General features: G+C 36.1%; 1 protein-coding gene across 2 annotated transcripts in view; it reads left to right on the top strand.

Moving 5' to 3' along the window:
• The window catches only part of Fgf5 (fibroblast growth factor 5), a 19,107-nt gene extending 4,749 nt beyond the window's left edge, over positions 1-14,358 (top strand). Inside the window, exons 2-3 of one of the 2 annotated variants that reach the window (XM_005388218.2) lie at positions 3,262-3,365; positions 13,701-14,358. In XM_005388218.2, coding sequence (XP_005388275.1) covers positions 3,262-3,365; positions 13,701-14,048 — 452 coding nt within the window. In that variant the 3' untranslated portion in view covers positions 14,049-14,358. The remainder of the gene's footprint in view (positions 1-3,261; positions 3,366-13,700) is intronic. The other variant, XM_013516118.1, reaches the window with a different exon arrangement.
• The last annotated feature ends 6,966 nt before the right edge of the window (positions 14,359-21,324 follow it).

Raw genomic sequence — 21,324 nt, forward strand, 5'->3', positions numbered from 1 at the left:
GTTTTTGGTTTTTTTCCGGTACCGGGAATCAAACTCATGATCTTGCACTTGCCAGGCAGGTGCTGTGCCACTGAGCTAAATCCCCAGCCCCTGTCCCCTTCTTTTAATGTCTTAGACATGAACACTTTAGGGGAGATAGTGCACGGTCACTGGTGACTTGATGTGGATTAATTTATACTAAGCCCCCACCCTACCCAGAAGGAGAGGGCGGTAATAGCCAGGAAGTCCTACCTGAGAACACATGGGCTTCCTGACAGGGAGAAAGAACAGAGGAGGTGGGGAGGCTCGAAGAAGCCAATTCAACATAGAGACTGTCATGGGTACCTGTGACCTGTGAGGCAAACTGTGTCTTCCATATCTATAAGGTGAACTGTAAATTTTCATCAAATTTATTATTTCTGACTCCTAATAAGGGTCCAGGAATCACTAAAATTTAGAATGATAATGTTAGTAAAATGGTCTCTGGGATTTCCGTATGTTTGCTTAATGTACGTGGGTTTAAATCTTATGCAGAATTCTTTAATGAGTTACTAGATTTAGCACTGTGAAACATACAAAATAGATGAGTTTGTGATCTCTTGGGGACAGAAGCAGAAAGTTGAGTTATGAGGCTTGCAGAATCTGCTCCAGTATATTGTACAAAACAAGCCATTATGATCTTAACAGGGTTCCCAAGATCAGGTCGCCATTACCTTACAATTTCAAAGATCAGCATGAAAGTTACCAGTGTGAAAAAGAATTTTTTCATCTAATCTCATCTTTCCTCTTACATTCTTCATTAAATTAGATAGAATGATATGTATACATAACAGAGTATTTTGAAGTTTTCATCTAAATATAGTACAGTGTTCTAAAATAATACAATCTTCCCATTTTGAGGAAGTACATCAAATTTTCATTCTGGAATTTATAACAAAAGAAATCATTTAATATGTAATAAAATAACATTTTCACATCTAGTATTTAATCTTCCTCATATTTAAAATTCATTGCAATGCAAATGATACATAATACATACACACAGAATGCAGTGTGTTCAGATACTGGTTAAGTGAGGTCTTTCTTTTAAAATAGGATATAGTAGTGGTCAGAAAGCAATAGTTACACAAAGCAATAGTATTTTTATTAAATATTTATAAAGTCCTTACATCTCAACATCTTAAAAGTTAGCCTGCAAACACATATACTTATAAGAATTGTATATTAATACTACCATATACTTTCCACTAATATACAGTTAATTTATCAAAAAAATCAGGTAGTTTCACAGTAATGGAATAAAAGAATAACAATTTGGAACCATGGGTAAATTGGAGGAAACAGCACAGCCATGTCTCCTTTTCCAGTAACCCCAAATTGTCTCTGTGGTGTCTGTCACTCCGCACATAGATAACTTGTCATGTTCTCCCTTCTCGTTTAACACGTTTACCTAGAATTCTTTATCACATCGCTGATCTCCCAAATATCTAGCATCATGAGTAATGTTCTCAATATCATTTGTAATTCTGACAGAAATGTAACTTTATATAGATGTTATAGTCATATTTTAATGATAATATTATTATAACATTACGTCTTTGTAATTTAACTTTGTAAAGTTAAATACACTGTATGTAACATATCTTTGTAATTTAACTTCTAAAGGTAAACACATTACTTTATGAATTCTGTGTGCTTTATTACTATTTGATAAAATGACCATGTGTCTAAATGTGTGTCACAAATAATATGTATAGCAAAATCTATTGTAAATAGCATTTCAAAGGAAAAGACCATAACACACCAATTTCTATATGGTATCTTCCTAAAAGCAAAAAATAGTTTATTTTTTTCATTTAAACAATTTAGCTGGTATCTACAGATTTTGTGACATGTATTTTATCTATTCTGGGATAAGAATGCACAAAGTTCAGTTTTTAGTTATATCCTTTCCCCCAAGTTCCCTTGAACTTTGTAATAAAGGGAGTTTTGGAAACCAAATTGAATAAGTAAGCAGCAGTATTTGCTATAATTATAGATGATTTGTTTGCATTGTACAATGGAAATGCTCCATAAATTTATTTATCTATGTCTATGTATATTCCTTCTTGTAAATTGAATAACTTTTTATGTACTTCAAATACTGTAGAAACAGACTCCATTTTGAGATAATTTGGTGAATTTTTCAAGTGAAATATATTACTGCGATATATACGCGTAGAGTAGCATGGGCTGAAGTACTGAGATGTTCTTTTTCTTTCATTCTTTCCTTTCTAGGACAGATCCCTTTCTAGCTCTACTGACTACATTACTTTGTTCTTTTTATTTGTTTCTTTTATGCTACTTGATATAGATAACTAATAAAGCAAACTTTTCTCATGTTTCTATAATATTATATATGAATTTACAATAAGCAGGCAGGCTTTCCAATTATACATAACTATGAGTTTCACCTTCTTAAAATATTTTATGAAACTGTGGTGATTTGCTTCATCCAGTTGATATTGACTTTGAAATTATTGCAGGAAACAGACATAGACTGGATAATGGTGACTGTAAAATACAAAATAGAAACAATAATACAATAAGGTCTCATTAGTTCTTTTTAGGAAATGGTTCAAACTGCAAGATATCTCAAGGCATAATCCATTAACAACTTCACCAAGCCAATAATCCCAAATCATCTTTGTTTTTAGCATCTTGTTATGTACAGCCTTTAAGGAAGCTACTCACTAAATGATTAAGGGTGATATAAATAAATGCATACTCTGAAATTGTTATGATTAGAGAAAAGGGATTTATTTTATGCAAATAAGAATTATATCAGAATTTTGAATTGTTTATACTAGTTGTGAAAACAGACTTTTTGTGCTTTAATCTTTGATGGAAAAATACTGAGTAAGAATCATTTCAAAAACCATTCCGGAAAAAAAAGTCTTTTCAATTCCTTTAGAACTTGAAAAGATTCTATGGCCAAACCCTTGTTTAGTAAAAGTATCCTAATCATTTGCAGAGAGAGAAAAAGAGAGAGAGAGAGAGAAAGAGAGAGAGAGAGAGAAATTATCGATGAACAGGATCAAATTTTTTATATTGAAATTAATCATTTTAAATGAATATAAATGTTAGCTTTTTAAAAAGTATAATAAGTCACCCAAAGTGAAGGCATTAAATACTGTTTCTTTTTAACCATAGTAATAAAGAATAGAAAATATGTAGAAGTTTAATTCTTCGTATGATACATAGAAGAGTCTGTGTTTTATTTTGGGATTTCTGTCATCCTAGGTATTTTGGAAATATTTGCTGTGTCTCAGGGGATTGTAGGAATACGAGGAGTTTTCAGCAACAAATTTTTAGCGATGTCAAAAAAAGGAAAACTCCATGCAAGTGTAAGTAGAACTACTTTATATCTGTTAAAGGTGTTATGGAGCTTTTACATTTGTAACGCAGAATGAAGCTATTTTCCAAACCAGTAAATAAGACAGACACTTGCTGAATGAGGATAAATTATATTCGTAAAGTTGTTTGTACATATAACCAAGAGAATTGTTATGTGTGTCTATAAGTAATCATTTAAACATTTTATTTACTCAAAAAGATATTACAGAATCTACAATTTTTAAGGGCAATTTCATTTGAAAATAGCCTTCGCTAAGTTGGGTCATTTCTTTTTATTAGAAGGGACCAAGTATAGAGAAGTTGCTAACAGTAAGAGGCTGTGAAAAATTTTAATTTACATGTGCAAAGTGATGGTGTGTGTGTTTAAAAGATGAAGTTCTTGCTTAATTTTCCAAGCTACAGATGATGTCAAAAATTAGATATAACATATTTTCCTATTTACAGAAAAGGAAAAAAGTAGTAAGGAGAAAACTTTCCAGGTAAAGTTTCCAAAACTTTCCAACTTTACTTACATTTGAAGAATTCTTAAGTTGTATTTTTGTCACACCACATTTCAACGAATTTCTAATACTATTAAGGTGAATTTTGCATTAAAAATTTGTTTAGACCATCTGTATATTTTATAATCAACTTACGGAGTATTTCTGTGCTTTGTTATGAAAATGATAATCACTTGCAGAGTATCAGAACACTTAAAAATAATATGTCTATGTGAGCTTTCCCACACTTGGAATCTGTTTATTTGTATTAGAATGCAAACACGGCACTCAGAAATAATTTGTGCTTTTTTAGAGGTAGACATTCGTTACATTAAATAAATTTTAAAAAGCAATGTTTCTTTATAGTTACTTCTTTAATATTTATTCATTAATTCCAATTAATAAATTTCCAAACTATCAAGTTTTTCATTTTCACAGCATATTAGTTTTAATTTAAGAATGAAATCAGTTGAAACTCACTATTTGTGATTTTTACCTTGTAGAATTTTGAAAACTTCAGTTAATTCTGCTTGATTCTATGTGTAAGACTTTTACAGTTTTCCTTTACTTAACATCTAAAAGTAATTTGTTAACGACTTTTGAAGGGCACTATAGAGTTGGAGCAATTTCTGTAATTATTTGAGAATTAAATGAGCTCATTCATATACTAGAAGAATTTTTCATACCCTATAAGTTTTCAATAAATATTCCCTATTATACATAATAACTTAACTATAATATAGATATGATAAACCAGTAATATGTCAGTTTACTAAAATGAGTGGAAAGCTTTGTTAAAATCTTCAATCATTCATTACAAGAATTATAAAATGATGTACCTATTTCATTTGCTCATCTGGCTGTTTTGCTGTAGCAAATTGTAATATAGTAATCTGTAAAATAATTGTTCAAATTGAGCAATTGAAAATAATTGATTTTTTATTTATTTGGTTTTAGGAACAAAAGTTTGCATTGCAAAGCAGACATTTCATCTTTAAAAGTGATATTTGACTTTTAAAACTCCACATACAGACTATAAAATAATGAATAAATATCTGAACAGAATAACTGTTTCTCAGGCTACTTTAAGGTTGTAAAAGATTGAAAGACCTTCAGGATCTATGCACTGTAATACATGAAGAAGCTGTCTTTCACTGGTTTGTTTATTACATATGAAAATCCTAACTTTGAAAAATTCTGAATTATGCACTAGTACAGGCAAAGAAAACATTAAATTTGGAGCAGCTTAAGGATAATTGCCACAGAAAGCAAAAAGTATTATAAATGGATGCCAATTAGAAAGGTCAAACTGAGAGGTTAAGGTACATAATTCCTCTGTCAAATGCCAAGTAACAAATTTCTAGAAATTTGACCCAAATGTCTAAGGATGATTGGTGGAAATAATGCAGATAATGCAAAAACAGCATCTGTTATTCTTTTTCATCTTGGCAGGCTAAAGTTATTTCATGGAATAATGACTTTTAAACTGTACAAAGCAAGTCTTGCTCTTGTCATTCACTAAAGCTCTTTGATATAAAAGTCATTCTGAGGACTTTGAGCTGAGTTGTAGATAAAAAAATTAAGCTCTATGATGATGTGGAATCTTTTCAAACAAATTGTTCAAGCCTACTTTCTCTTATCTGAGCTTTATTAGCACTTTTTTCTATACAGAAATCTAATTAAATTATAAAATGATTTATTTTTAAAGAAGTTGAATTTAGAAATTATTTTAATCCTAACAATTATCAGCTTTATGCCCAGCTGGTTTCCTTCCTGATTTTAGTTTCTAGTTAAACATGTTGAAAATTTGTTCTTGTTACTTTAAATGCAATGTGATTATTGGTTTAATTTTGATTTTTACAGAATTGCATCATCACCAAAAGGGCAATTAATTCATCCTTTTAAAGTTAGATGTGTAACTTGTGAGTTGATTTAAATTAGTACCTATGCAACAGCATTTAGAGCATACTTTAAGGTTCGGTCTGCAAAGTAAATGTTGGGGAGAGATATAATGTATTCATTGAGTTTTAAGGAGCATAATCCCTCACTTCTCTGGGAAATACGTATGGGTAATTGTAGATTTTCATCATGGTTTTTACAGTAACAATCAAAGTATTAAAAATTGGTTACCAGGCAGGATAATGTCCTTTCATAGTTCTATAAAAGCTTCTCCACTCATATTACCCCATTAGATAATGAGGTGAGGAAAGAGCCTGAGATGTTAGATCATTTTCCTAAGGTTACACACTTTAACAAGTGATTGAACCAGAATTATATCCGCTTAAAATTTTCTCTCTTTAAACACTATAATGCTAGGTAGATCACAGTGAACTTGAAAAAAATACTACGTTGGAACCAATTATATTCTTTTCACCTATATAAAGGAGTTAATAAATGCATGATTTAGTAATATTTTTATACAACATATAAAAAGTTAATACTGTGACACATCCTAAGACTGTTTATAGCACTCTACTAGCTAAATAAGTAGACAATTTTAGATACGTAGTTAAAGTGGCAAATTTCCTTCTAGTTGCCGTCCATACAGAATACTTTTCTGTTCTGCTCTTTCTTTCCTCTAAACCCTCACTTCCTTCTGTCCCCAAGACTTGATTCTAGAGTCTGGCCAGGAGGGGATGTGTTTGCCACAAAACTTAGCACAGGATTTTACAAATGTTGCTTATTCAGCATGGCGATATATTGCTTAGAGAAACGTTTTCAAGATGAAGTCTTCAAACACGAATGATTTGTTTTGTTTATGGAAATGGTCACAAGATGCCAAACTACAGGCTGAGCGCAGTTAGACTGAGATAGTATTGATGCTGAGTTTGCTGGTTCATAAGAGAAATTTCATTGCAACTTCAGGGGTCTAGATGCGCCGGGCTCCCTGCTCTCTTTCTGGCCTGATATCTACATGCAGCTGCTTATAAAACCTTTAGGATACTCTAAGAACACAGTTGGTCAGACTCCTGCCATGCAGGGGTTTCCAGCACTCTTTGCAGGAGGAAGGTGCATAATCTTCTAGAATATGTCAGGAATCAGGGAGAGTGGGAGGAGATAATTGCTTCCCAGACAGCCACAGGGTTAGTCAGAGCCACCCTTGTGGCCTCCGCCTTCTGTCTCAGTACATTCCCATGCAGAGGTACTTTCAGAGACTGGGTGTCCTCTGTCTCCCGTCTGTTCCTGCTCCCTCAGGTTGGAAGTCTTTACTGAAAGTTTCTTTTCTTTTTTTTGAAGTAGAGCTAGATTGCAGAGTCAAAGCCCTGTAATGTGTGGCTGAAGATACAGTTCAATCACCCAAGGCCAGATCCCACTCCACTACTTTATAACTGTGTCTTTTTTCTTAATGTTTATATCCTTTAACTTTTATCGATGAGAAAAGGGGGAATTACAGTAATGATTTACGGATGATGATGGAGTGTTTTAAATGAGATGGTACATACAAAACACTTAGTAATGCACAGAGAGTATTTAGCACTTAATGTTTAAACCGATCTTCCTGAATTTGCTCTCTAGCAGCTGTTTGACGGCCCTCAATCTCTTTCTTTATGATTTTGGGGTCAGGCAGCTGTGACCCCTCAGTTATTTAGACAAGCTCCCCATCCTGTTTGTCACTGACCTTTGGTCCTTGGTTTAGAATTTTTGTTCATAGAGTAGCGCCTTATCGATGGGCTTTTCCTTTTTCCAGGGAACCTAATTTGTAAGCAGAATCCCCAAACTCCCACTCGTAAAGACAGAAAGATTTTCCAAGGTCATAATCTTGCAATTTTCTTCCAGCCCTATTACCCATCTTGTTTTGCCCTAGAAGATGTAAATCCTGGGAAAGGTGGTTATCACATATTCTTCAATCTTTCAATAAATTATGTAAGAGTCCGCCTTACCTATGTGAGTAAAATATGTTAACTTATTTTAAAGATCCAGAGAGAAGCATGTGGTGGGATTATGTTTGTTTCTCAGGGTTTTAAGGGATCATATTTGGAAGGAAAGCTAATTGCAGAGTTTACGAAACAGGCATGGAATGTGTGCTTGATCAGCCCTAAGCAAGGACTAGAACATCCTCCTTTCCTGGTTTCAGAGGGTGCCAGCTGGCTGGCCCTGAGCAGAGTCTGCACTGGACTTCCGGCGCTGGGGGCAGAGGGAGGAGTCAGTAGCCCCTAACGCTGGACATGTTTAGTGAGAGTGGAAATGGAGGTTTGAGCAATACTTATCATCAACTTTAAAAAATAACCTATTAAGCTCCACTCTGTCAGTAAGACTGAGCTATATCAAGGCATCTGTACAGAAATTTACTTTACCCTGTAAGTACTTTCCATTTATAATAGTAAAGTCAAGTGTCTCTTAACTCAAGCCTGGAAGTAGAGCTCTGCTTTCCGATTTTAATGCCCATCCCTTGATTTTTGCAGTCTGGAACACTGGCAGAAGGACTTACTTTATTGAGGAAGTTCAGGAGTGAGGAACTGACAGAGCATCAGAGCTCCATGTGTCCTAATGCAAGGGTTGGAGTCACATTGCTCTGATGTCTGGGGAGGGCACTGGTCACTTCTCAGTACTGTGACATGGAATGACTCAGAGCAAGACTATAGAGAAGCTGGGGCGGTGGCCTGGGTTCTGCATGGTGTTACGGCAAGGGCTTTAGTCCAGGAATCAAAAGACAGGTTCTAAGTCATAGCCCCAACCTGGAACTTGATAAATGAGGGAATTTAAGAGTATCATTTTCCTTATTTCTCTAACTGAAACTCAGATAATTGTATCTGACTAGTGTGGAGTTATTGTAAGAGGTAAATAATATAAGTAAGCCACTTGGCACGTAATAGTTTTCCATAGCCCAGCTTTATAAAGCTAGTAAGGGCATCAGCTCAGAAGCTTCTGTCTGCTGCCTTGTGTCTCTTGGTGGGTTTTTACCTCACCTGCCTCACAATCACGTGGGATACTGTGTGGCGGGCGATGAGTCCAGGTTCTGACTTCATACAGTCAAACAATTCTAGAGATGGGGAATCTGCCTATTAAACTGGCTCTCCAAGTAATTGTAAGGCAATTCATGAAGCTAGGAAGAGAGATCCTGTGGTTGATATTCCTTACTACATAGCCAGGTTGGTTAATATTCAAACCAACACATGTACTTCGTTGGTTGCTTAGCAGGCAAACTGAGTTGGAATGGACAGATGTGCAGTGTCAAGCAGGGACTATAGCCCATGCGAGGGGATAGCACGGCAGGGGGACAACTGAGCCATATGGAGTTTGTGCAGTGAAGAGTGACGGGCAGCCGCTTTGGGTGCACACAGCTCTGCATCAGGCAGAGCCACACAAAGTAGCCTGAGACTAGGGCCCTGTCCTGGGGCCTAGAGACCTGTCCTGGGGCCGACAGACCTGTTCTGTGCCCTTGAGACTAGGGACCTGTCCTGGGGCCTAGAGACCTGTCCTGCACCCTTGAGACTGGGGACCTGTCCTGGGGCCTGTCCTGGGACCCTTCAATTCCAAAAGTAGGCACAGGAAACTGAAGCAAGCATGAGTGGCGCTCGCATCAGGGGAACTTTGCTTGAGCACAGTTTGGTCAATGGTTGTTTTTATTACAGTCCATAATAGCTTTTTAATCATTTAGACTTAGTTAATCATTTCTTAGCTTTGTAAGTTTTTTTAGGATAAAGAGGCCAATCAAGCAAATCAAGGTGACATGAAAATTAAAATCGATTACACACCTCCCAAACTTTGAGGGTTATACTGGTGTGCACCCAAATTCACTCCCATCTCTGTACCTATTTCATACACTGAGCACTCACTTCCCCAGTTACACATGATAAGAACTGGTGTTGGTGTAGCCTCTACTCATTCTTTACAAGATCCCAAACTATCACATATCGTGCTATTTACTACAGAACAAAAACATGTTAAGAGACTTTAGGCAGTGTTTTTGAAGAATATCGTTTCAGAGAGCATTTTCTATTTGGCTTCATTGACCCTCTGTTTAATTTCAATTTCATAAAATTAGTCTTGTTTTCTTTGAACTGAGCCTGACCTTTTTAACACATTCACAGTTTAAAATGGATCTTTCATTGTGCGAAGAGATGAGCAGAGTCAAGATAGTGTCTTCTGATGAAAAGTTGTTGTTTGCCCTACCGGTGTGTTTCTCCTCCTTGGAATAATGTGCATAGTCAAGCAAACATAGTCTGATGTATTTACTTTATTTCTTTTGACAACGATGAGTATACTAAACTACATAGCATTAGTTGATTTGAGCATTTCATTTTAATTTTGCAGTTATGGCTTGGTGAGTGTAAGCTTTTTGACACTTGTAAAATAAAGGCGAGATTAAGAGAAAAACAGAGACAATTTCAGTATGGGAGAGCATGGACAGGACATCAAAGTGGCAATTAACAAAGTGTCCGGCATGTATTGCAGTTAGTACACATCTATTGAATAAATAATTCAAAAATAAATTTGAAACAAAGATAGGGATTTTCTGAAGCATCTTAATGATTTATTTTTTGTTGTAGTAGCTAAGAGTGGCAGGGTAGTAAAGTGATGGCGGCTTGATTTCAGTCACCTAATTGAAATTTAATTCACTTCCCTATTTTACACCTTAGCCATAGGAAAAGCCCCCATGTTGACTTTATTTTTCCTAGGGAAATAATACCTTTCTTAGTTTGTTCACTTGCTTTTTTAAGACAGAGCCTCACTATGTCGTCCAAGTTGGAGATGGAGGTCTGAGCTGGAGATCCTCTTGCCTCAGCCTCACAAGTGTTGGGATTATAGACATGTAACACCACACCTAGATCCAAAATAATGCATTTCTAGTACTTAAAAAGTATACAGTTTATTAAAGGACTTCTTAGAATTCGAAGGAGAATTTAAACATGGAAATTACTCTGGACAATTAATTATTCAAAATTGTCTATTGTTAAATATGTATGTTACTATCTGTAGCTAAGACCTATACTTCTTGATGAACCTGCTACTGAGATGTCCCCTGTATGGTATTACACATGGAGACTGGCTGCTTAGGGTCACTCTGTCCTCTAAGCAAGGCTGCGATACTGAGAGGAGCAGTTGATCCTTTAGGAAGAAACTGGATCTCCTTATTAAAAACTTCACTGAAATGTGTTTCCAGTAGTTCTTTTCCATCAGAGCTAGAATAATTTTTCAGACAAAACATTAAATGAGAAGTCAACTGAGAGAGTCAAAACAGTCTGGCTGCCTTGACTCTTGCAGGATTTGGGATGGCTGAGGGGCTTCATGTAGTGTGTGTGTCCTCAGAACTCTGAACACTGCTGCTTGTGAGTCAGGTGGTCCTTAAAAGCCTATAGCTTGAACAACCATCTCCTTCCAAGGCTCCTTTTAACAAAGAAATTCAGAAAATGACTCTTGAGGAGGAAAGAAAAAAGTTATCACATGGAATAATTTTATGGGGTGAAGTACATGGATTTTTCACACATGTGAGAAATTCTAAGATAGAACTGACAAAGATTTTTAATATGCTGTGGTGTGTGTGTGTGTATGTGTGAGTGTGTGAATGCGTATGCTCATCAGCCATATCAGTGGAAAAATGACATGCTTTTTATTTTTGTAGACAATGTAAGGAGAAAGAAAGTGCATTTTAAAAACTTAAGTATCAAAATTCGATAGAGCAATTGCTGTTACTTTTGTGAGACAGAGGTAGAAGTCGGGTCAAGCTACAGTATATGTATAAGGAGTAAATATGTATAAAACACATTATATATTATATATGTATGGTACATATTTTATTAAACTACTTTTCTTAAAAATACTGTTTTGTGTGTATGTGGTGCTGGGAATCAAACGCAGGTCCTCACACAAGTTACGCAAATGGCAAGTGTTCTACCACTGAGCTACAGCCCCGGCCTCTGTTGTTCTTTTCAATGAAATGTTTCATACCATTCTGTAATGCTTATTTTTTTATGGAGCTGGAAACATTCCAGATGGCTATAGAATTCATTTTAAAATAAAACTTTGGGATTATCTAATTAAATGAAAGAGTACTTTTAAGAGCTCAGCAGCTGTAGACAAATCTATATTTAATTGGTAAAAAAGTATTTTGAATAAAAAATGGGAAGAATAACTGTGCTTTTCAACAGTGATGTCACTACGGTCCCTTTGGCTCACGATAGGCCAGCACGTTGTAGGACAGTAAGAAAGGAATGCCACACACAGGGTGACTTTTTGACACACTTGCTCTCAACCTGCTGGAGATCAAATCTGACATCCACCTGCTGAGTTGTGGAAGGTATAATACATAGCATCCTAGCTCCCAGCCTGGGGCTTTACTGCACTTAAATGTCGATAACTCAGGTACACAGTTGTACACAAGGGAAATGTACTACTGCCCATGCTTTGCTATTGGCTGTCTTCTGATACTGCTAGTGCTTTGCACAGCAGTGGACCTACATAAATTGTCTAGCAGTATTCAGACTTTCAGGTAACAGTGTTGTGACTGGTATTGGGAGAAAAGTTTGCCGTATTGGAAAATACAAGAAAAAAATGGCCCTTTAGTCCAGTATGAAATGCCTTGCCTGATACAGATGTACATAGCTTTTAGAGTTTTCATGTGAGGAGGAAATATTTGTTATTCCCGAGCCCAGGAATCCTATGAAACAGAGCTCCCTATGCTTGTGAAACCTATCAGTCTGGACTAGTGCAGGAACTCTTAATTCCTTAGGGGTTCTGGACTCTTTTGAGTTTACTGAAAGCTACAGATCTCGCCCAAAGAAAAATTGTGTGGATTCTCACAATAGCCCTGTGGGTGTAAGATTTAAGGATAAGGAGCCAAAAGCTAAGAGCTCATTTGGCAGAATCGGTGTGCTGTAGCCTTTCTAACCCGATGCTCTGCTCTTCACCCCACCGTTTTTCTCCAAATTCCTCAGTATGGCAAACCAACCCCTCTCAAGGTGGTCCTGGCTCACTTTGGCAGCCTCCTCCCCACCTGGAAGTCACATGGAACTACTTACAGGTATTTAGTGTCCTGCTGACCTTGAAACACAGTTCCTGCCCCCTGACATTTTCACCCCCTGCTCTAACGTCTATCAGTAACTGAAGATTCCCCTCAAATGTCAGACTTTTTAGGAAGACTTTTCTGCCCACTTCCCTGCTACTCCACCCTCTTAGGTGACCTTCTTTTCTGTTGTCATTGTGACTTCTGCATGCTGTTGTCACAATTCTGTTTATCAAGCACCCTGGGAATCATGACACCTCCTGGTCTATTTTTCCATCATTCAGTGCATAGTTCAAGGGGAAACATTTTTGTGTGCATGTGCATGCGTGCGTGTGTGCGCGTGTGTTTGTGTGTGTGTGTGAAGTATGGCTGAAATGGATGAAATGTTGCTAGTGACTCTGCTGGTGTTTTTCCTGCTTGGCCTCAGGTGTACTCGCCGGTATCCCACTTGTGAAGATACAGTTTTTCTGAAAGAATTCTAACATGTGCATTATCAATAGGGACATATGCCCCTTTTTCTGAGCAAATGAAGTACACTGATCACACTGAAATATGCACGCTTGTTCCAGAGGAATAATTTGACCCCATTTCTCCAAGCACAAAGTTCATGTTTTCCCAGTCATTTGTTTCTTTATAATATAGTTTTATTTCTTTTCTTGGTGACTTATAAGAAAAGTTCTACAAAAAAACTTAACTACAAAGTATTTTTAAAACAGCAACAACATTTAAATGCATTAAGTTGAGAGTTTTTAATATCTAAGAGTTCCAGTTATCATTTGCATATACTTTGACATTGTGTCACCAAGCACATAGTGAGTGGAAATCATTGCTACAAAGATGAATAATGTAGGGGTATAGGGGTAAATATATATATTTAATTTTCCTCTTCTTTTCTCTCATAGGCCAGATTTACAGAGGACTGCAAGTTCAGGGAACGATTTCAAGAAAACAGCTATAATACCTATGCTTCAGCAATACACAGAACTGAGAAGACTGGACGTGAGTGGTACGTGGCCCTGAATAAAAGAGGGAAAGCTAAACGAGGCTGCAGCCCCCGGGTTAAACCGCAGCACGTCTCCACCCATTTTCTACCAAGATTCAAGCAGTCAGAGCAGCCAGAACTGTCTTTCACCGTTACTATCCCTGAAAAGAAGAAGCCACCTAACCCTGTCAAGCCAAAGATCTCCCTCTCCACACCGCGCAGAAGCCCCAACACAGGGAAATACAGACTCAAGTTTCGCTTCGGATAATGCTTGTATTGGTCTTGGGAGAAACCATCCTTTTCCCTCAGGAGTTTCTACAGGTGTCTCCAAGCTCTGAAGAAAAATTTTCGGGCACAGCTTTGGCAAACCTTATACCGTCTGGAAGTCAGGTCACTTGTTTCAGTTTGACTGAGATAAAACTGATTTTTGATAGAAACGGAACTGGAATTCTTTATCAACACAAGGAGTGCACTGCTTCAGTTCAGGAACACAACAAGCCTTTCGCTTTATGCTTAGGGGATCTTTAGGATTCTGCATTTTCAGGAAGTTAAATAGCTTGGAGTTTGTATTTTTTGACTTTTATAGAACAACTGAAAAAATACATTATGCATTTTTATTTTTGGTTTCCAAAGAATATTTTGATGCAGATAAAATATTTTATTAACTTTTTTGTTTTTTTAAAGTACCTCTGCATTGAGCATATTTTCTTACTTTTCTTATTTCATTAATATTACATTAGCAATCATTTTAATGCTGTTTATGAATTATAAATGTGTTTATAGCTTATTTGTAACATGGATTTCTTTTGTACTTTTCTATTCACTATATTATTGTTGTTTTTTGTTTTGTTTTGTTTTGTTTTTAGCCATACCTCAGATAATATGTTTAGTTCTACATTGTAAAATGTTTAAATTCTCTTGCATAGCACCAAAGGCTCTGTTTGAATTTGTGTGTATGTGTGTGAAGACTCATGATGTGTGGAATCCTACCCTTTTAGTTGCTGGGTTGTACAATAATGGTTAGAAGGAAGGAGAAAACCTAAGGACATTTTGATGAAATTAACAGCGAGAGGTAAGGAAAAAGATCAGAAGTGAAAGTACACGAAGTTCGCAGCACTGATTGAGATCTAATTCCGTCTTGCCTTTGCTTCTCCTTTTAACTGCCCCCTGCCCTCGTTCTTGAACAGCTGAAGGAAGACATATTATTCTGTCCATCAAGCACTCACTATGAAATCAGAGAGCTTAAAAATACTTCTGTGAGCCTCTGTCACGCTTACTGTACAGATCCACAGGAAGCAAACACTTAGAGGGGAAAGATGGAGAACTGAATGAGATGAATCTCCAAGCAGTTACCCATGTCAAGTCTCATTGTCAGAAATATTCTTATTACTCAAACACCCTTTGAGCCTCCTATCCTCAAAGTAACTATTCCAGGGAGTAGGTCTGCCCTTTTATAAGGAAACTTTCTGGTGTATGTTTTTAAAAAGAGCTGGCTTGTCATATGGAGAATTTAATTTAGCAATTGGATGAGTTGAAAATTACATTTCATTCTCCACTCCAGTACTGAATGTTGGTCATAAATCACAAGAAATTTAACTTATGAAGATTTACAAAATGTATTTTCTTGGGTAATCATTTGTATGGCGTTCTATGGAATACAGTGTTCATCTTATATTTGGAAATGTTGCAATAGAAAAAATATAGTTCATGGGTAGGAGTATATCTTTCTAAGTAAAAGCAAGAGAGTTCACAAAAGGTTTGCGACTTGTAGTTAAGTATGTTTAAAGAATACTGGTAAACATTTTTTCTTGAAACAAAGTATGGCTAATTTTGGTGCAAAGACAGTAAAAGTTCATCAGAATTAAACTTAGTAGCACACATAGCAATTGCTTTATTTTATTGGGGAAAAACTATATATTATGTAAAATATAAAGTTTACATAATATATAAAAAACTACCCATCCATTGAAACATTATGCATATACTTTAGTATAGTAGTTTATTATAAAATCAAAAATCTGATTAAACATTGTTTGCATTTAATGAATGAATTTTTTAAAGTATAAAATGAAATGCTATAAACATTTTAACTAGTTTATACTTGTTGGTTAAATGAAACAGTGACATTTTTCAAATAAAAATATGTCCAACTCCTGTTCGGTTGGCAGTCCCCTTCTATGTGTAGTGTAGACCTACACATACTCTTCTGGTTTATTCTAATCTACTATTAAGAATTATGGACTACTACTAAGTTTTTTAGCATATATGAAACAGTTAAGTTATAAAATGAGACTAGTAAATGTGTATGTTATTGGGCAAGGAAAAGGCTATAATGATCAACAACAAACTAAATTAGTGGATATATAGATAGCATAGGCTAAATGCAAGTCAGTTTAAACTGAAAAAGAATACCTTCTTTTGCACTCTTAGCTTCATTTGATTAGCATAGGAAAGGTGAAATAGGAGAGCTACCAAATATATGTTAGGCAATATATGTTAAGACTCATCAAATTCAAATTTTAAAGCCAAGCTAAAATTAAAAGAAAAAGTTAAATTATATTTATCTTTAGTTTACTGGCCATACACAATTATATTTAATTAATGTCCAGGGAAGCATAAAGTTACTCAAATTAATTAATTAAATAAATTCATATGCAGATAACATGTATAAATATAACGCCTTACAATTTTCTAAAAGAGTTTACACATTTTTAGTGCTTAAAATTATTTTTAAGTAACTAGACCCATGTAATATCAAATACAGCTGTTTGGTTGTGATTATGTTCATCTAAAAATGTCAATGTATTTTACACTAATATTTAGGAACTCATTTGTCTGAAAGAGAGGTAATGTCTGTAGGCTGACATTTCAGTTTCACTAATTATATTATGTTTAGTTTTTAATTTAAGATAGTTTTTATTTGAAGCCTCTAAAGTAATAGAGGTTCCCAAGAAGATAATGACAGTATGGGTTTTCTTCACAAATTTTACACTTATTTCCCTCTAAAAAAACTAACTTGAGTGTATGAGTGTATGAAAATTACCTTATTTCTTTAAGCTTGAATTACAGTGTTCCAGCAGTTCAAAATTGTGTGACAGTGATCAGGAATACCAGCAAAAGTTGTTTCCACAATACTATATGTATATACATACACACACACATACATATACAGCGTAGCACTATCAGTCAGTTAGAACATCTTAAAGCAAGTAGGTAAATGTTTTATAAAATTGATCTTGAAGTAGAAGGCTGAATGATTTTTTCACCATTAACAGTTTTTAATTCTCCCAAATGAAGGCAAGATTGAGCCTGATTTTTCACTTCATTAATAACAAGGTGAAAATATTGCACTAATTGAAAACTGAAAATCTGACCCACTTTTTGAGCTGCAGTAAATTGCCTATAGGGCTATTCTTAATAATAGCACAGTATTGCAGACATTGCTGCAATGGAAACAAACAAAAATGCCCTTTCAAAAAAATTCTATACCTCCTTTAAAATTTGCTTGATTGCTAAGTCTATGTTCTGATCATGTAAAATCTATTTCAAAAACCAATCATCTTTTAAAAAATCGTTGAAAGAAAGGCACTTTTAAATAAATGAGTATGGCTCTCAAAGTCAGTGGGGGCCTAAGAATCTCAGCATAAATCAGTTAAATGAGCTACAAGTCACTAAGTAGTATTTAAGCAATTGTAAGTTAATATACTAAGTCATAAAGCAAGAGCTGGTATGTACATTTTAGTTTATTAAGTCAGTTTCTGTTTTGACACTGCCATATGCATCCCAAGTCACTCTAGCCCTCATTTTGATCACCATTTGATCTCTAACGTCATTTCCAGGTTATCATCAATAATTTTTTTTTTGTTCCAGGAATCGAACTCAGGACCTTGTGCTTGCCAGGCAGATGCTGTGCCAATAAATCATACCCCTAACTCTATCATTAATAATTGTATGAGTTTTTAAATGTTGACAGTTCTATTGAGGTCCCAGGAAAAGGACATGGTTCCTCCTCAGATGAAACAATAATCTATGTTCAAATGAAACCAAACAGCCATATCAAACAATCAATATGTACCAGATAGCAATATTTTTTGAAAAGCGTTGTCATACTAACAAAACAGGTGGGGATGTAACTCAGTGGTGGAGCACCTGCTTAGCATGTACCAGGCTCTGAGTTTGCTCCCAACAGAATAAGGGTGAGATTAGATCAAGAGATCTAATTAGATCACGAGATTTCCAGAACTGGGACCAAGTGTGAGTTTAGCATTTTGTGAAGGACGTAAAAGATTTGAATTAATCTGAAGGGGTGGGTTAAAGTAATATCACTGTTGGTCATAAAAACTTCTAGAACCTTACAGATGTAAGTTTTGAGCACCCCTTTTTTTTGACTAAAATTCCACCTTCTCTAAGAAGTCTTCTAGAAATTCACGGAGAAATATGCATAGTGTCTTTTGGACATCAGTCCTGTCCTCCAAACAAGGATAGCTCACGATGTAACTGTCTTTCACCTTGCTCTTACTTTCCCCACAATTTAGGAATTGCTTTTCTAAGACTCTGCCCTGAACAAGGCAGTGAGATAACCTTTATTGCTTAATATGTGTCCTGCATATTTTTGTAAATGCTTACATCAATGTACTTTCATATTTTGACCTTCTCCAGGGACTTTATCTGCTTTCATTGCATTTTGCCATCTAAAATCAAGCTAAAGAAAAGAGCACAAGAAATGTTCTTAGCTGATAACAACTTTGAATGATGTATTTCTCTGACTTAAAACACTTGAAGCTATTGAATATTCTACTTATTCATAGAACTTGGAATATACTTATATTTCTAGGTCCTTGGCACATGTTAGTTGCTCCAAAATGCTTTTGGGATGGATAGAGTTGCTGAGTAAGATTTATTGGATGAAGATGGTGGTGACAGGTAAGAGAATTTTGTACTGTAGGAGCTGAGACAGCTCCTACCAAAGAGTAAGAACACCTGCCCCTTCACTGTACTTGATTTTCACAAAGAAGAATTTTGACACTAAACTGAAACTACCAGCACTTAGGAACATTATTTAGGTATGAATAAATTGGATATAATATGATCCTTTGATTTTATTGGCCATCACAAAAATAATTTGCCATGCTAGTCCTGATCGTTTGGTAATTTGGAGGCCAAACAAGTCTTCCAGCAGGATGTCAATAGGTATCAGTAAGAGAGTGAAGAGAAGACATTTCCTTTTGGTAATTTATTTCTAGATGTGTTTTTCTCCCTTCACTCAGATAAACTCACCAAGAGAAGCTGAACTCTTTCTTTTTTTTACCCTACAGAGAGATTAGTGAATGCATAATCACACAGTGACAGGCCGTACTCCAATGTGTTTCTCATTATATTCTCTGTCGTTACCTCTGTGGGAAACTGGAAAATTTATCAGGTTTTCATGCAGGGAGGTGAATTTCTGCTGAGGGGGCACCACAATGTCTTTCACTCTCCGGAGAGCAATTACTGTTGTGCTTCTAACAGCAGCGTTTCATTTTGTGACAGGGCTCTCTGGCAGGGTGTGTGCCTTCCCTAACCTGTTTTCATATCTGGGCATCGGTTATATGTTTACATTTTTTAAAGTTTGCTAGTTGTCCTAAATTTCCTTCAATACAAGGGCCCTGAGAGTAATTGGACCTGTGTATTAGAACAGTACTTGTGTAAGAAAAATACACAAAGACTTCCCTGACAGAGCATGTGAGACAAGAGTTTAAACTTGGGAAAGGAAAAGCAGCATAAATGTAGGACTTCTTTAGTGATCCCCCCTTTCATAAAGGCTGCCTGACAAAAGGGCGTAAGTAGTTGAAGAATAACAGTCATCACAATGACATCGATAAACCTCTGCTGCGGCTGGATTTCCTCTAAACTGTGATTAGGAGAGAAATTCGTGCTCATTTAACTCGCACATTAGTTATATCACTGTGTAAGAAAATTAGGTCAGCTCCAAGAGATAGTTTGTTTCACCTTAGGAATCATGTCTTGGACTCTTAGCCTTTACTAACTAGAGAGCAAGAGAGTAAGTGAGAAAAATATGCTTCATCCCGCTTACTGGTATACAGCACAGTCCACAGCTCACTCTCTTTGTCAAGGGAGTTGAATGTTTAATGATGCAAAATCAGCTCCATCTAGCAAAACTCCAAGGTCCAAAGGAGCCAGCTCAAACTAAAAGAATAATGATTTCTTGGTCCCTAGTAATGTATGACAGAAACCATTAATACATTTCTAGGAAACATATTCAATGTTTATTTAGCCCCTTACAATATACCTGCATTGTGCTGGGGTTCCAGGGTAGATTTAAACACAACACATGCTTCGAAGGAAGCTTATATTCTTATGTTATCAGGGCTGTGAATCATATCTTTTGAACTTTATAGCCTGTTCTCAGTAGGTTAAAAATTGCACTTACTCTTGCCAAAGGAATTTAATATGTTAGGGTATTGTTTACCATAACACACTCAAAAGCTTAAGTTGCAGTTTACATGATATACTTTGGAATTAATTTACAAGTTCCTTTGGTGTTCCCTTTAGGAATTTATAGCATCTTTTTATACTTATTGGCCTAGCTGGATGTTATCAAGGATGTAAGGTTTTTCTATGCTCATTTAAAGATACTAAACATAGAAAATGGTATGTAGTTTTTTTAGGGAGACTTTAAATCCCATCTATTACACCTCAAAAATTGAACTGATAGCTAAAATCAGAAAATCAATAACCATATGATTTTAGGATTTCTCAGCAGTTAGGAAGTTTGCCCTGTACTTTCCAGGGTCCTGCTTATTTTCTAAAACAGTGATAGCCACAGCATAGAAACAGGTAGTGAATTTAAAAATCAAGATGTGATATGGCTTTGCATCTGGCTTAACTTTTCAGCTCTTTTCCTACCTGCTTGCTGGAAGCAAAAAAATTGCTAACAGTTTAGCACATTTTCTTAGTAAAATATCACCTCCCACTGTTGGCCTTAAGCAAAAGATTATATATCAGACTTTCTTTGAGAACAGCTGCTGTCTTTTGGACTGCAGGGATTAGTGCAAACCAATCTCCCCTGGGACATTTGAGGGGGCTGGCGAATGTTACTGTGTCTGCCTACCTTGTGTGTCAGAGGCACCCTTGCGGTGGTTTCAACCCGCGCTCCCGAAGCGTTGGCCAGTAGTCAATTAATATTTCATGTCTCTCTCCCTGAGGGTGTATGCAGAGGACCACCCTGCAAGTGCCTGCCTGCGTCTGTGGTCACAGCTTCACGCTGTGGGCGTGAAGGTGGGTGTGGAGCCAGAGGCAAGGATGGGCAGGCAGGATCCGATGTGGTTAAAATTTGGGATCACTAGTCTGGCTTTAAGGAACCTGAAGCCTACTTCATGTCAACACTCATTCTGGGAGGAGAAGCATGTCCACCAGGGGATTATCATAAGCATCAGCATGACTCACTCAAGGGTTAATGGAAGGGAGCATTCATAAGAAGTGAGGCTGTAGATTAAGGGAGAAACAGGGGCCTCTTGTCCTTCTCACCAGGCAACTCAGATTGT

This window comes from Chinchilla lanigera, unplaced genomic scaffold (assembly GCF_000276665.1).
Source record: "Chinchilla lanigera isolate Chin_1 unplaced genomic scaffold, ChiLan1.0 scaffold00032, whole genome shotgun sequence".
NCBI lineage: Eukaryota > Metazoa > Chordata > Mammalia > Rodentia > Chinchillidae > Chinchilla > Chinchilla lanigera.